This window comes from Geotrypetes seraphini, chromosome 6 (genome assembly GCF_902459505.1).
Source record: "Geotrypetes seraphini chromosome 6, aGeoSer1.1, whole genome shotgun sequence".
NCBI classification, from domain to species: domain Eukaryota; kingdom Metazoa; phylum Chordata; class Amphibia; order Gymnophiona; family Dermophiidae; genus Geotrypetes; species Geotrypetes seraphini.
Window position 1 is genome coordinate 189,058,222 of NC_047089.1, and position 17,797 is coordinate 189,076,018.

General features: G+C 41.5%; 1 protein-coding gene across 1 annotated transcript in view; it reads left to right on the top strand.

Annotated features, from left to right (window-relative positions):
- The window catches only part of TGOLN2 (trans-golgi network protein 2), a 58,864-nt gene extending 43,504 nt beyond the window's left edge, over positions 1-15,360 (top strand). Inside the window, exons 4-6 of the mRNA XM_033948829.1 lie at positions 2,608-2,801; positions 5,683-5,766; positions 10,522-15,360. Of these exons, the coding sequence (XP_033804720.1) occupies positions 2,608-2,801; positions 5,683-5,766; positions 10,522-10,527 (284 nt within the window). The 3' untranslated portion in view covers positions 10,528-15,360. The remainder of the gene's footprint in view (positions 1-2,607; positions 2,802-5,682; positions 5,767-10,521) is intronic.
- The last annotated feature ends 2,437 nt before the right edge of the window (positions 15,361-17,797 follow it).

A 17,797-nucleotide genomic window follows, 5' to 3' on the forward strand; every position in this document is an offset into this window, starting at 1 on the left:
TTGGGACCCTATTACACATTTTTCTCTTTAACTGTTGACATTTCCAGATGGGTATTCATTATCACCTTTGCACCTTTCTCGCTAGGTAATGACCTTTTATTCCTACTTCCCTAACCATTCTTCCTGCTTGAGACTGACTCCTCCTCCCTATTCTCTTTCTGCTATTTCTATCTATCATCTTTTTATATCTCTCTCTCCCTCTCCAGGATACCCTACAGTCCTTCGTGGGACTATACGATACGATCCTCCTATTTCAATTTGCTACTTCATGTATATTATTAAGTTTCGTATCATGGTGTGGTCCTTTTGAGGCTATGTTCTGTATTGTTCAATTCTCCTATTTTATACATTTGATAAATTTTAATTAAAAAATTTGAAATCAGTTTTATATTAAAGTTAACAACTTTGAGTTGTCATTTCTGGATGTGAAGATTCATTTGAAAGAAGACAGGTTTGCCACGTCAGTATTTTTAAAACCTTCTAACTGGAATACATTTTTGAAATACACCAGCATGCACCCGGCTGGGTTAAAAAACAATTTACCTGTGTCTCAGTTTTTTCGCTACAGACGGATTTGTAGTTCGACGGAACAATTTTTGAGTCAGGCGTAACCTCTTAAACAATGGTATAGAGACAGAGGTTATCCGCATAGAATAATACAGAAATCCTGGCAGAGGGCCAGGTTTAGCTCAAGGGAACAATTGTTGCAATATCACACACGGGCTTCAGATGACAAAGTTGTTCCGTGCATTATGAAGTTTTCCGCTATGGCACAAGTTTAGGTAGAAAGATCAGGAATATCTGGCCCATGATGCAAACAGTCGCTTGTTTTCACAATCAAGAGTGTAAGATTACTTACACACACAATAGGAATCTAAATGACATTTTGTGTAAGGCTAATGTTTGGACTGTCCAGGAGGAGGGAGAGGTGGGTCATTTTCGTTGTGGAAAATGTGCAGCTTGCGATATCATGCAAGAGGGTACTGCTGCACAAGTCCCAGGCAGAAGAGCGGTGAAATTGCGCTCTTTGACAACATGTGAAACAAGAGGAGTAGTGTATGGGATGACGTGCCCTTGCGGGTTAACTTACATTGGCCACACTGCCAGATGTTTTAAGACTCGGTTATTTGAGCACCGGTCCAATATTGGTCACAGAAAAGAAGTTGACATCCTGACCCGCCATTGTGCCAAAGAACGGCACAATTTTGATGATTTTGTGTGTTTTGTGTTGGATCACATTCCTGTTACCTCACGGAGGGGCAATGTGAAGAGGCTTTTGTACCAGCATGAACAGCGCTGGTTTTTCTTTTTGGACACTATATGGCCTAATGGCCTTAATCAGTGGGTGGAGTGGGTGGCATTTTTTGGATGAGTGGCAGTTTTGTGGACGAATGGCAGCCGTTTTTTTGTCTGCTGTGGTGGTGTAACCCAGAAGTGCCACCAGAAGTTGGATCTTGCAGTTCTTTTTAGCAACGGGCGTTTCTTGTGCCTGTGTGCACGGAAGAGGAACGGAGTTTTCCAGCTGATATATTCCCTGAGGAAGCCTTTGAGAGGCGAAACAAGGCACTTGTTGGAGGATTGAGCATGGATTCTGGACTGTACATCTGACTGGTGCCGTGGCATTTCCATCGACAGTCTGGCCAGACATTTTCTATCAACACAGCACGGCGTTTCAGACCATGATTCCAAGCTAAGTAAAACTTTTTTATTTTGCTTTTCCTGTGCACAGTGATGGGTATATTACCCTTTTGATAATCGCATTTCAGTGGTGGTGGAGTTTTTTGCCAGTGATAGTAAATAAGCAGCTTTGAATCTTAAAACAGTAGTGAAGTTGTTTACTGCTGCGTTGAAAATTTTGAGGCTTTTTCTCCACTTTGTTTTGAAATGTTTATCAGGGGGGTGTAACCCATCTCGTTCGAGTAATATTTTGTAGATTGATTTTTGGGATTTTTCTATTACTCTCTAGTTTTTTCTTGAGAGATGTTTAAATATCTATGTAATATAAATGTGCATGAGTCGAGTCTCTTTCATTTGAAAGGAAACTCTGCAATGAGAGGGCATAGGAAGAAGTTAAGAGGTGATAGGCTCCGGAGTGATCTGAGGAAATACTTTTTTTACAGAAAGGGTGGTAGATGCGTTATACAGTCTCCCAGAAGAGGTGGTGGAGACAGAGACTGTGTCTGAATTCAAAAGGGCCTGGGATAGGCACGTGGGATCTCTTGGAGAGAGAAAGAGATAATGGTTAATGTGGATGGGCAGACTAGATGTACCATTTGGCCTTTATCTGCCGTCATATGTTAAAAGATTGGGCAAGATTGGTAGGAGCAGTTTGTTGTGTTTATTTTTTTTTTTTATACTTTTACAAATTGTTAAACAACAATTTAACTGGAAATAAACAATTGAAATAAGAAACAAATAAAACAAATTATAAAATAATTCCACATTAGTAACCAATATAAAAGTCCACAATTTGTTGCTTTTATTTGCTTTTTTATCTATATTGTTTTTATATTGTGCATGTTTGGGGTTTGTTTTTTTTTTGTAAACCGCCTAAGTTTAGGCGGGTGTATAAATTTTATATAAATAAATGGTCTGTTTCTACTGCAGATAATGAAGGAAGAGATGAGAATACGTACCAAGGGCTTGGAGATAGCACCAGTGATAATGTAGACAATGCACGAAGAAATCAAAACAATAAGGCAGCCAAGGTGGAGCCGGAGAGTAGCCACTTCTTTGCCTACCTGGTGACAACTGCTCTTATTGTTGCAGCCCTATATGTTGCCTATCACAATAAAAGAAAGGTGGGTGATGGGCTTTGCATGCTGCTCTTGAGTGGTCTGGCAGCTTCAACTATGTCAAGTTAGTTCTGCTCCATTCCTGCAAGGTGTCTTTCTCTAAAAGAAGTGGAAATTGTCCCATGAAAACAAAAAAAGTTAAAGATGCTAGAATCACATTTATCTGCTCTTTTTTGGTACTCTATTTAAATTGTGTTTTGTATTGTGTGAATGCCAAGTTTGCTTTTTTCCTATAGTTCTGTTTTCTTTAATAACTTTTGTATTTTTTTAATTTGTAAACTACTGTGACCTGCAAAGCCAAATGGTATAGAAAATTATAAAGACATGGGAGCTACCATGTTTCTCCGAAAACAAGACAGTGTCATATTAATTTTGGGTCCAAAAAATGCACTAGGGCTTATTTTGGGGGTTGTCTTATTTTTTTCATGTACAACAATCATCTCTTCCTTCCTCTCCTTCACCCCAATTCTTCCACTTTCCTTTCTCCTCCCCCTCCCCCCATACACACACACACATTGTGCAGGATCTTTCCTCTTCTCTCACCCATCCCCTTGTGCAGCATCTTTCTATCCCTTCCTCCCATCCTCCTGTGCAGAAGAGCACCACCGACCCTCCCACCGTGAGACTGATATACCTCCACTCTGAGGCCTCCAAAAATAGCAGCGGCGACAGCGCTCTGAAAGGGCTGCATCGTGACCTTCCCTGCCGTGGTCTTCCCTCTGCCATATCAGAGTGCTTAGGAGGGATACAAAGACGCTGCACAAGGGGATGAGTGAGAGGGGAGAAAAGATGCTGCACATGGGGGGGGAAAGGGAGAAAGAAATGCCGCCGTCCAATCAGGCAGCACTAGTGTTAGGGATGGAGTCAGGGAGTGTCAGGGACATTCGGAAGTGGCTTCGGGAGTCGAACATAAGAATTGCCACTGCTGGGTCAGACCAGTGGTCCATCGTGCTCAGCAGTCTGCTCACGCAGCAGCCCTTTGGTCAAAGATCAGTGTCCTAACTGAGATTAGCTTTACTTACGTACATTCTGGTTCAGCAGGAACTTGTCTAACTATGTCTTGAATCCCTGGAGGGTGTTTTCCCTTATAACAGCCTCCGGAAGAGCGTTCCAGTTTTCCACCACTCTCTGGGTGAAGAAGAACTTCCTTACATTTGTACGGAATCGATTCCCTTTTAACTTTAGAGAGTGCCCTCTCGTTCTCTCTACCTTGGAGAGGGTGAACAACCTGTCTCTATCTACTAAGTCTATTCCCTTCATTATCTTGAATGTTTCTATCATGTCCCCTCTCAGTCTCCTCTTTTCAAGGGAGAAGAGGCCCAGTTTCTCTAATTTCTCACTGTACGGCAACTCCTCAAGCCCCTTAACCATCAATCCTAAGGAGGGCTTATTTGGGGGGTAGGGCTTATATTAGGATCATCTTTAAAAATCATGCTAAGGCTTATTTTTGGGGTAGGCCTTATTTTTGGGGAAAGACGGTAGCAGGTTAATAATCTCCCTTTTTTAAAAGACTACTTTGGGCTTTTGTTCTGGGATGCCATCTCAGCTCTAGAAATCATTCAAAGTCCTTTGTGACTGTAGGATTATCTCTTTTAGGACAACCCATCATTCACACACAAAGCTTTGGGTTATGTTTTTCCTGACATCTCTAAAATTATCTATGGAAAATGCAACTATTCCCACAAATGTATCTGGGGATTGAAGTCAGGCTAAATCTGACAGAGAAGGGCGACGAAAATGTTAAAAGAAGTGGGACAACTGCCCTGTGAAGAAAGGCTAAAGTGGCTAGGGCTCTTCAGCCTAGAGAAGAGACGGTTCAGGGGAAATATGATAGAGGGTTATAAAAATACAGTGCTAAGTGAAGTGGAACAGATATATATTAATCTCTTGTATATTCTTTCCAAAAATTCTAGGACTAGGGGGCATGCAATGAAGATACTAAGTATTAGATTTAAAACAAAGCAGAGAAAATATTTCCTCACTCAATGTGTAATTAAACTGGAATTCGTTGCCAGAAAGCAATGTATATTAGCAGGGTTTAAAAAAGATTTGGATAACTTTATTTTTTTTTTCTCAATTCTTTATTCATTTTTTCATCTTACATCAAGTACACAATATTGCATCAATTTAATTATACACATCACTTGAAATTCTTTCTGTTATCTTAAATGCATAAATTACCTCTCTCCACCACCCACCCTTCCCACAAATATTGTAATCAAAAATATCATACAAATATTACATTCATAATTATTGATTAAATCTTTAATATAACTATATACCACCCCCTTTTTCCATAGTTATAACTGTACTTTCAGTGTAAAATGGCGTCTAATCATTACAATAAGTCATCAATGGCCCCCAAATCTTTTTAAAATTATTATAATTCCCCTTTTGTATGGCAATTGTTCTTTCCATTTTGTATATATGGCATAACGAATTCCACCAAAAGGTGTAATTAAGTCTAGTGTAATTTTTCCAATTCCTGATGATATGTTGAATGGCAACTCCTGTCATTATCAATAAAAGTTTATTATTGCTTGATGAAATTTGACTTTTTATTCTCATTGACGTCCCCCGAATAGAATTGTATCATATGATAGAGCTACATGGTTCTCTAATAAACAAAAGAAAAGTTCATAAGCCATTATTAAGATGAACTTGGAGAAATCCACAGCTTATTCCTAGGATAAGCAGCATAAAATCTGTTTTACTCTTTGGGACCTTGACTGGTACTTGTGACCTAGGTTGGCCACTGTTGTAAACAGGATACTGGGTTTGATGGACCTTTGGTCTGTCCCAGTATGGAAGCTCTTATGTTTTTATGTTATGACCAAACACCACTTCAGACTTCCCAGTTGCTAAATGCCTCTCTCTTTTCTGAAAGATCATTGCTTTTGTCGTGGAAGGAAAGAAATTGAAGGGTGGTCGGCGTCCAAATTCTGGGGACTATCAACGCCTGGATCACAAGGTAAATGGCATTATAGACCTGCCTCTGACTCATACCTTCATTTCTCCCAGTTACACATTCTGTGTTGTGGTACATTTTGACTCTCTTCTTATTCTTTCCAACCCAATGGAATTGGACAGCCAAGATATTCATGTCCTCTTTTCTATAAGTCAATTTTCTGTCTGGGGGTAAAATAACTTTCCAAAATTTAAACAGAATAGGATAAAAGTTTCTGGGGAAAAACAGTAAGAAGACACTTTGAGTTTGAAAATGAAACAAATCAGACTGAGGGTTCCAGAGAAAAAGCTCCCCTAGTAAATGGTTCAGTGCATTTATGTGGGAAAAGAAGTTCCAGCTTTAGGAGTATGTGTCCATTATATCATTGCAACTGGTAGCAGACTCAGAAGATAGGGTCAGTGGTGGTGGAGGATTGGAAGGAATTCTAGTCGCAGGAAGGGAGCAGCTGATTTGGAGGAAGGTTTTATGCTGTAGAAGTTAAATTTCGGCATGTGGTGGTAAAGGGGGACAGAAGAGAAATGAACTCCATCCAAAAAATGCCACAGTACATTTCCTTGGGAAATGCAGTTCCAACAGCTGCAGTGATTCAATATAGCACAGTGATTAAGAAATTGCACCTTTCAAGCTGCCTTCCCTTCTTCTCCTGAGCACAGAACATATGCAAACATGCGCACACACATGCAGAGACCCACACCTATCAAGCCCCTCAATCATGATTCATACTGTTTTATTGTCAGGTTTATACCTGGAAAAAGTGTACATATTTATAGGGTACTCCTGTCATACTAAATTAACTTGCTGACGTTTCCAAGGTGTGCAAGTCTAGCTCTTTTTATGCCTTAAGATGTCCATATTAGCCCCTTTCGGTGTGGACATAACCAATGTTCCCTCTAAGGATTGATGAGGTGTGTGCAAAAAAAAATATGCATGAGCGACAAGTTACATACTCCACAAATTTATGAGTAGGCGCGGAGGACGAGTGCCCGTGAGATTGTGGGAGAGTTAAATACTCAAAACTTTGAAGAATACCAATTTACTTAAAGTTTTTGCTTCGCCAGCTTTCTGGTATCTTTACATACAGTGGCGTACCTAGCATATGTAACACCCGGGGCCCATCATTTTTTGGCACCCCCCATCTGTACGAAAAACATGATTTTTAGTAACGCCACACGTCACACATGACCTAGGAAAAGGCAGCATCTTATATATTGCAGTGAGCAGTACATCAATACACCCATAAAATCATTTTTCCTACCTTGTCTGGTGATTTCATGAGTCTCTGGTTGCACTTTCATCTTCTGACTGTGCATCCAATCTTTCTTCCCTTCTTTCAGCCTGTATGCTTCCTCTCCTCCAGACCTCATTCCCTCCCCTAACTTTTTCTTCCTCTCTCCCTGCCCTTTCTTTCTTTTTTCTCTCTTGATGCCCCCTTTCTTTTTTCTGTTTCCCTTCTGTCTCCCTGCCTGCCCCCTTTCTTTCTTTCTTTCTCCCTACCCTCCACAAAGCCACTGCTGCCACCATCGGGGGAAACAGGCCCCAAAGCTACCGCCGCGGCTGCCCCAAGCTTTCTGTGCTTCCCACCGTCGGGCCGACCAGCATTCCCCCGACGTCAATCTGCCATCGTAGAGGAAGTTCCGCCCAGCCAGGCAGCGATTGGCTGGCCCGAACTTCCTCTCCGATGGCAGCCTTAGGGGGGTGCACAGCCGGCCAGATCCGGACCTGGCCAGCTGTGCACCCCCCCCTAAGCCTGCACCCGGGGCGGACCTCCCCCCCCCTTGGTACGCCACTGAAGACGTGGCAGCGGCTCCTCTCACGAATCCCCACCTGCGTCGGAAGTCCGATGCAGTCGGGGATCTTGAGAGGAGCCGCCGCTGCATCTTTCAACTTAAAATACACTAAGGCGAGTAGGGCAGACCACCGCCGCCGCTTCCTCTCACCTCCGCCCGCCCTCTTGAGTGACACGAGAAAACGTATGAGCGACCCCACTGAAAATAGTGAGCGATTGCTCATGCGCTCAGCTTAGAGGGAACATTGGACATAACAGTGTCTGAGCTATTTTAAGCTTCTTCTTTTTTCTATCATCGAAGAGTTAAGCTGAAATGTGAGAGTAATGAATCTAGATATGTGATTCATTTATCAGCTCATGTGTGTATACATGGGCACATATAATACGTAAATTTGGATTAAAAATACAGCTAAACCAAGTCATGTTACATATTAAGACAGGTTATCCAGAAGCCCCAAAATGCAAGCAAAATGATGGGCACTAAGTGTTATTCTATAAGGGCATCTGTGTGGCCAGATTCCCTTATAGAATACTAGTACAGTGGTACTTCGGCTTACGATATTCTGTAAATTGCACACATAAGTGGCCGTCCCACTCATGCTCCGTCCGCATGTACACCCCCTGGCAGTTTTACACTGTTGCACTTGTGTGGCACATCTTGCACTAATGCATATAAATGGCACTTTTCTGTGCACTTAATATGTGTAAGACATAACTGCATACGCTTGGGTACAGAATTGCCTTTCACATACATTTCAGTTGGTGAAAAGCAAAAGAACAGTGAGTAGAAAAAAAAATTCAAATTGCCAGTAGTTTTTCAAAGCTTCTCAAAATGCCAAAATGATTGTGCACTTGACCCTTCAAGACACCTGAAGATGGGATAATTCATATACCGTATCCTTTTGGGCAGGGCTTAATTTGTGCCATAACAGAGCAACAATCCAGTTTCTCTCCCTTCTCTTATTCTATGATAGCATCTCTCCCTCCCCCTTCCCGTATACCTTTTGAAAGTTGTCTTTTGTTTTAGAGGTTGCCAGCAGCGATTCACAACGCTCTACTTGTGCCAACATTAGAGCCTTCCGGTTTCTGCATAGGCGAGAAGCATCAGACAGAAAGCTCTGGTGTTGGTGTGCTGTTTCCATGTAGTTTTTGTAGAGATCCATAGCAGTTCCACTTGTCTGTTTAGCCAGCAGTAGATGTATTGATGTTCTATGGCCAGCGTAATATTTGTAGTGCTGCCTATTCATAGATAGGGTTCTTGCTGTTTCAATCTTAAGAATTAGGGCTACTGTTATATGTCAGGTTTGCTATAGCCCAACACACACAAGCCTATTTGAGGAAAACAATAATATCAAACCACACTCAAAACGTTTAGAGCACAACAAACACAGAAACCATGTAAAACCTATGGAGCTATTAGAAGATATTTCTATATTCCCTGGGAATGAGGCAAAAGGAGACTATCAAGCATATATACAATCCAAAGGTCATTACTGTGAAAATTATCACGAGGTAGGAAAAAGCCTCAGATCCCCTCCTCCACTGAAACAACTGTTAATATTGTAAATAAGGGGAGGCTAACCGGGGTAAACTTAATCACTGGTATAAAAAAACCTGTCAGGTTTGCTACATGTATGCTGAGTTGGAATTTTTTTCAGGTTTTGTATTTCACAGTGTGCCTGGTAATGGAGAAATTTGTTGTTGCTCAGCAACAAATTTTTTTTGTATGGTGACCTCCAAGGAAAAAAGAACTACCAGTTGTTGTGCTATACTGTGTCTAACCAAAGATTGTTGAAAATTTAAGCATTCCTCTGTCCCTACCCAGCTACTCCTTCATGCCACCCGGCTGCCAAATATTTCTGTTATCAAATGTGTAAATGTTGGGGGGATAAAAACACTAATTAGACCAAGATTTTATTGATAAATGTTGCAAATTTTATGCTGCTGTGGGTGATATTCTTTGATAACATTTTGTAAATTATGAATTTTCCAAGTACCGTATATACTCGAATATAAGTCGAGACCCCCCCCAAAGGAGGGGGGGAAAAAAAAAATGGTTGACTCGAATATAAGTTGGGCCTGTCAAGCATTGCACCCAGCCCCCTTCTTTCCTCTCCTGTCAGGCTCTGTGCCCAGGACCCTTCCTTCCCCTGTCGGGCATTGCACCAGCCTCCTTCCTTTCCCCCCCTGTCAGGCATTGCACCAGCCCCCTTCCTCCCCCCCACCCCGTCAGACATTGCACCAGCCCCTTTCATTCCCCCCCTGTCAGGCATTGCACCAGCCCCCTTCCTTCCTCCCCTGTCAAGCATTGCACCAGCCCCCTTCCATCCCCCCTGCCAGGCATTGCACCAGCCCCCTTCCTTCCTTCCCCCCCCCCCGTCAAGCATTGCACCAGCCCCCTTCCTTCCCCCCCTCCCCTGTCATACTCTGCACCCAGCACCCTTCCTTCCTTTCCCGTCAGATTCTGCATCCTCCCTCCCTGCCCTAGCCTCATAGGTACCTCATCTGGCGATCCGCGGTGGAGGTGCAGAGGGCAGGAGCGAACTTTCCAAGTTCCTGCCCTGCTGCTAACTAGCTGCTGGAGTTTCTTCCCCACTGAGCAACACGAGCAGGAGCGCGATTTGGCGCTGCTGCTCGGTACTGAGAGGCATCCTTACTGACTCACGTGAATTCTGGCCCCCAAATCCCGGTTTATATGCGAGTATAAATGGTATATGTGCATATCAGCTTTCTTTTTATCTACAAATGAAGTATTGTGTGTGTCAGAGTGAGTTTACTTCTGTCCCTGGCTTTGCCCCCTATTCTACTTCCTTTATACCTACAAATTAAGCCCAGCTTTTGGATAACTATTACATTGGGCCTAAAGAAGGTGTCCTGGCCCACAGAGAATTCAATATTTTTAAGTGTCAATATAGTTGATAGAACATTGCTGAGTTTGATCAAATAAAGGCTATGTGTCATCTTTCTTTCAGATTTGAAACTTCCTAGGAATGATACTGGTGGTGAGGATGGATTTAAAAGACCTGTGAAAACTGCATGACATGCTGAAGGTCGCACAAAAGCCAAGCAGCATCACGTTCTTCCGCTAACTTGTTAGCTGAGAGACGGAAAAGTGATTTATCTTGTTGATTTTGCACTAGGATATTTGCAGTGCCATGAAAATCATTTTTATAGGGTTTTCTTCACAAATTCTTGAAAATAATTTGATCTTTTGGGAGGTTTTTTAATTTGTTTTGGCCTTTTTCAGCTTGGTTTTGCAGCACCTGTACTGTCTTTAGAAACTGAGCAAAGATACTTGTGTCTGCTTAGCAGTATCCTTGCACTGTACTCTGGACATACAGCACAGTATACTGCAGTGATGAGCGCTTGTGCTGCCCTAGTGGCTGCTTAAACTCTAAATGTTCTCTGTTTATGCTGGAAAGCTGAGTAGTGTTTGGACAGAAATGAGGGCTGATTTTATCTAATGAAAACAGGATGTAGAATTCTTTCCACTGGCGCAAGGAAAGATGGTGTGCCCATTCCTCCTCCTCCTTCGTGTCTTGCTTTTCCAAGCTCATATGCTTTTGAGAGAAAAGCTACATCTTTCTCATTCTCATTTGGGAGATGCTTGAAATTTTCAGCTTCTACGGTTGTCATAACTCTTTTGCAGGGATATGGTTGGGATTCTTTTATAAATGAAGAGGGTATTATAACATAGTGTAATTAAGCTAGGATTCAAGAGCCAGTTCAATTCTGAAAACAAATCACTAGATGGCTTACCAGATGCCATCCCATTGCTTTTATTTTCCATATAGTATTGCCTGACACCCAGGAATAGCACCTCTTACCTTGCAATTGCCTTGTGCAGCGTAATGCTGTTATTCCTTAAAGAGCTACATAAAGGATTATATTTCAGCTTTTCAGTGATAGATATATGTTTGCAAGTTACTGATTTGTGTCCAAAACAATGATTCCCAAACTCTCTTCAGGGGTTTCTTAACAAATTAGATTATAGAATCAGTTTGTATGAACATATATGTATATACATGTTTACATAAATTGAGGACTCCTTAGTGTATGAAAAAATATTTTTGGGGTTTTGCCCTAGTAAAAAAAATCACTGGTCTAATAGTTTCAAACTTAGGGTCCTCTAGCTTATGAAAAAAATAAATAACTCACATCTATAAGATTTTGTGCCTTCAAATTAGGACTGCTAGAAGTATCCACTGGATTAGGAGTTTATGTCTATTGCAGTAGGCCTGCAAGGAAAAACTCAGAGCAATGAGTGCAAAAAATAAACAAACACCCCCACATCAGGCTTTGTGACCCCTATCCCCACCCCACCGTCATATTTGTGCTTCTTTACAAGTATTAGAGGTTCAGGTTAAAGTAGACAGTGTTCACTTTAAGAATGACAGCTTTGGTCTGAAAAGTATTTAGCAGCTGACTTGGAAACATTTGATTTTTTTTTTTTAAAGTTCATTCCCAGAACCAGTTCGTTGGAAACGGACAAGTTGATCTTGTGTAAACAGAATAAGTTACTGTGCCTTTTCAATTCATCACTCCAGCTTCTCATCCTTTTCTCTGATTGGTGGGAAGGAGAGCGGGTTGGTTGATCAAAGTAGAATGACTGTTCCACAGTGTTTAAGAAGGAGGCAGAAAGAGCACCTTTTCACAGCCGAGGACATGTAGAAGCAGACGTTCACTGTTTGGAGCAGAAAATCCGTGGTTTCCATTTTAAATTTAAGAGGTCTTTGCTGGCCGAGCCCTCAAAACAGCTATGAATGTGGTCAGGTCTCCTATAGCTGTCCTAGCTTCTCTTACCAGTCATGCCCTTCTGTAGTCATCTGGATAGGTCTTTAAGTCCTTATTGTAATTCTGCTGGCTGGAACCTTAAAGGAAATATATTACCAGAGCTTAGTAAGGAAACACTTTCTCTTAATCCCTGAAAAATAAAGCATGTCTATTAAAGGCCATTAGTGTATGCCTTATATTGAAGATTGGGGAATTGTCTAGATTAGTAGCTTAAAGCAGAATTCGGCCTAGTCTTTTATACTTTGTATTGGAAATCTGAATGACTTTTCACACCTTTACCCTTTCTGCAGGTTTCCTTTGGTTGGTTGGACTTGAAAAGTTCAGATTAGCAAAGACTGGCTGTACGTATTCTTGATTTGTCAGCAGCTGTTTGAGTGGTACTGTTTGCTTTTGAGAGCAAACAGAAATTGTGCATGCAGTGCTGGCCTCAGGAAGCAGTTGTATGCTGTGATGAGGAGGCCTACATTTCTGGAGTGCCTTGTGCCAGTTGCCGTAGATAAGAGTTCCCGTCTTCACACTAACTATGCTCGTCAATTATGATTCTATAGCTTGGATCGTTCCTATTTGAGAGTTAGGGAAACTCCTCCTCTAATGCGTTGCTGAGAATAAAAGCTTTATTCAGTGAACATCTATGTAATAGGTTGCTTATTTTTTAAGAAGGTGTAGTGAGGAAAGGATAGCCATTGCTCTTTAAGGTGTGTGTGCCGAGTCCCCAGTGGTTTAATAAATGTATATAAGTGGTGGAAGAAAAATAACAGGAAGATTTTTTTTTTAGACACCTGTGGATTTTTTGAGCTGCCTCTTCTGATAATAAATGTCTTATTTTCTTGACCTCTTTGTGTAAGGCAGTGGGGAAGTTGTACACTGAAATTGTTTTTGAACAGATTATTTCATTGTTGCTAAATGTCCTTTAATATTTAATTTTTTTATTATGGCTTGGTTTGCACTTTTCTTGAGCAGGAGGAAGGAAAAATTGCTGTGTTTGTGGAGGCAGGGGTCCTTGTGATTGGCTCTCTTCCCTGTTTACAGGAGGATATGGCTTTGGGGGGGGACATTGCAGAACGGCAGAGGAGATGCGTTTGACTGCTGCGTGGCGCCATGCACCGTCAAACCCGTTCTGTAGAACACGCTAAAAAGAAATTCCCGTCCGCCATCAAAAAGACGAGCTGCACTCTCCATATGGCCTCTGAAACTGTTGCCAGTCCCGCACCTGGCAACCTGCGCTCATATGTATCACAAACGATAACACAACTCGCCGCTGTCCGATTGGGCTGTGCAGAGTGTTCGCTATGTCCCTGGGGTTCCATCTAACATAGTGACATTGAGGGAGATGCATCAAGACTTTCCCGAAAATGAAAAGAGCACAATCATTTTTTTTTTTTTTAAATGGATGGTTGCTACTTGCCTCTCAGGCTTTAGAAATATTGTCCGTTGCATAGGGGGAGGATAGCTCTTGAGAATGCATGAAAATTCCATAGTAACACAAGTCACGTAAACTCCAGCCTCAGCAAGCATGGAAAAATGAGCTGGGCACTAGTCACTGTCCCTTTCCTCCCCTCCAATACATTCCTACAGCTTCAGAACCTGCCACGTGGACTTTGTGATCTTTATAAAGTGATAAATGTCATTATTGGAGATCAAAGAAATGTCAGTGTGGAATGCTTATGCGTGTTGAAACCATATATATATTTATAAATATATTCTGTTTAATGTGATACCTGCCCACTATAAGTATTGGTTCAGTGTCTTTTCTCTGTTTGTTTCTTTGGGAACACATCCTCAGTACCTGTTGTCAGCAGGTCAAAAAAATCCACAACAAAAAACTTATGGACACACATTAATAAAGCTGAAGACTCTTAGAACCTTTGCAATATCAATGAAATTGTCAAGATTTTGTGATAAGTAAAAATATTCAATTTTCTGTCCATAAAACATCCATTCATTTACTTAGTTTTCTATTATGTACCCATCGCTGAAATCTCTTCAGGGCTTTATCCCTAGTGTTTTTATGGACTTCCATTTTTACTTTCTGCCAAGAGAAACTTAAAAAATCACTTCTCATTTTCCAAACTCATAGCACCCCCTAATTAGCATTCAGATGGAGATAGAGTCAGCCATGCTCTGCCATACGTGGATTCTGAGTTCAAATATCTTTCTTTGGTATCTCCTTTTCTGCCATGGGCTGGTATAAGGTGGATGCTGTTTGCCAGCTTTGAAAAGGAAGGGAACCAGCCACAGATAATGTGGCAGCCCCTCCTGATCATAAATCAAGACAGAGGAGGGCCAGATCTTTGGTCAGAGAGCTGCCCAGATGTACCATCTGGATGGAGGGTGAGCAATAAACTGGCAGAGTGATTGGAAATTTAATGTTCCCCCTCACCTTCTCCTGCTGTCTCTGCTTACCATATACAGTTGATGACTGTATCTGAAATGTTTGGGACCAGAGAGATTTTGGGGGTTTTAGAATGATGATATAGTACAATTCCTTATGCCACTTTAATGTCTAGTGGTGATGTAATAAATCATCCAATATTTCTCCCTTTTTCTTCCCTCTCACCCCCCCCCCCTCCACCTCCGGTCCCAACATAGCTATATCCTCCCCTGCCTGAGGATCGTTAACTTCCCTGCTCTCTGAACCCCCTTGTCCCTCCCTGATTCATAGTTTCTGCCTGCTACTACGCTTCCTGACATCATTTAGTTTCCTCACTGACTGGACACAACAGAGAGAAGGCAGCAAATATGAATCGCCACTGGTGTGAGGTAAAAATATGAGGTGTGATGAACAATTGAACGAATGGGTTCATCATAGAGTGAATTCTTTAAGGTACCTGTTGACTCAGCTAATTTGGATTTCCCAATTATGACAATCCAGTGGAATTTGCTGATGAATTTTATCACTGTGTGAAAGTTTGCTTTAAGTTCATGTGATTAGCTTAGGCAGCAGGTAGAGCAATCTTTTGTACCTTTTTATGTAATCGTTTTCTTTATGCTGCAATCATTAAATTGGAGAAAAATCATGAAAACAAAATGTTTGTGTGTAATTTTGTTCCAGTCAGGAACTGCGACAGTCTTGTCTCATGAAAGCTGCTGGTGATATTTTTCATCCTTCATGTAAACATAACACTAGGGGGTCCTTTTACTAATCTGGGATAAAAAGTGGCCTTATGTGGGTTTTTCCTGTGCACTAAGGCCATTTTTAGTGCAGCCAGAAAATGGTTGATTTTCAGAATTAATGGCCATGAGCTAATCTTGCCATTAGCACAAAGCCTTTAACAAACACTAGTTCATGAGCCCTTAACGCCACCGTTTTTTGAAGGCTAATCAGTTAGTGTGCAGTAATCAGACATGCTAACTAATTAGCCCAAATGATCACTCTCGGCCCCCAGAATGCTCCCTCTACAAAAATATTTAAATTATTTTTTAGCACACAGTTTGGCCCTGATTCTATAGAAAGCATCTGCCGTTAGGCGCCTAGATCAACTTGCCTAGACGATCTAGGCGCCTAACTTTAATTTTTTAATTGGTTCAGTTGGCGCTGTTAAATGAGCAGCGCCATTAGAAAACAATTTTTTTTTCATTTGTTTTCAGGTAGACATCTACACTGACGTGCCGACCCCAAAACTAGGCTTGGTAAGGGGGTGGAGTTGGAGCATGGAATGAGTTAGACTCCGGTATTTTAGGCCAAGAAAATCCTGGCTTAACAATTCTATAAACAGCACCTAACTTTGAATGACATGCGGTAGGTACTGTTTCTGTAGTCACCTACTTATTTAGGTGCTGTTTATAGAATCCGGCCTTTTGCGCACAGATTACAAAATTATTATGGCGCAACTTAGCAAGTCCTGAAATAAGCCCTTTTATGTTGTGATAAGCGCACACTAATGCTTACCAGAGCTCAGTAAAAGGACTCCTAGGAGTCTGATCATTTTTATTCCAAATTCTGGTATGAAGTCTGCTTTTTATCTTGCAATAATAGGATTAATCAGTGCTGGACACTATATCCTGAAACCTCTAGTTTGCAGTAGGAAGGCCACTAATTTTGAATCTCTTGTGGGGTATCAGAAATTCAGTAGCCAATGGCAAGGGAGAAATAATGCCCTAATGAGAGGTATAATACAGCAATGTGAAACGTGGCATTTCAGCAGCATTGACCCATTTTGGAAAAGTGCTTTAGCAATTTTAAGGTGGAGAGAGTTATCAGTCTAGATGAAAAAAAGGTTGTGTGTTGAGAACCGTGAGTATGTTCAGATTAGAGAATGACATGGGGACAAATTTGTCCCCACGGGAACTCAATTTCCCCCATCCTGTCCCCATGAGTTATGTTGCTGCCCCATTCCTATAAACTCTGCCTTAACCACACAAGCCTCAAACACTTATGATTTTAAAATGTTTGAGACTTGTGCTGATGAGGACAGGAAAAGAACTCTTTGGGACAGGACAGGAAAATGAGTTCCCGTGGGAACGGGGAAAAATTTGTCCCCGTGTCATTCTCTAGTTCAGATCACATGGGATTTTACCTTTCGATCAACCACAGCCCTCCATGACAGCAACACTACAATGAACATTTGAAACAGTGACGACTTGGACGAAAGACCACAAACTGAAATTGAACCCAGACAAAACAAAATTCATCCTCCTTGAAAACAACAAATCCCAACCATAACCAACATAGAAACCAATGCAATTAACTACCCCATACAACCCACCCTAAAACTACTAGGAATGACAATAGACAGATGCTGCACCATGCAACCGCAAATCAAAACTATACAGAAATCGTTCGCAGTCATGAGAAACCTAAGACAAGTTCGGAAATTCTTCGAGATTACACAATTCCAGCTCAGTACAATCCCTAATACTAGGTCTACTAGACTTGCAACATCCTCTATCTCCCCTGCCCTGCAACAATAACAAAACAATTACAAACAATTCAAAACACAGCCCTGAGACTCATCTACTCATAGAGGAAACACAACCACATTACAGAGGCTTACCTCTTCACACTGGCTTCCAATTCCAGCAAGAATACTATTCAAATTCTATTGTCTACTATTTTAAACTATAAAGGGAGACAGCCCAACCTACCTGAACAACCGCCTTCCTGAACCTCCTCAACCAGGCACAGGAAAACTCACCCTCCAATCAAAGAAGTTAAAAGGAAAAAAACTATATGATGGCTTCCTGGCTACCCAAGCCACAAAACTTGACAACCAAATCTCCAATCTAGCGACCCCCAGACTACAAAACATTCAGAGAAAAAATAAAGACTATATTGTTCAAGAAATTCCTGAAAAAGACCTAACACCACAAGTCCTCTTCCGTCCCTCCACTAACTCTCCAACCCCCTGAATTAACCTACTCTATTCTTTATTTTCCTGGAAAATGACCGCCTTGAACCACGAGGTAATGGCGGAATAGAAATCCCTAATGTAATGTAATGCAATTATAGGGATA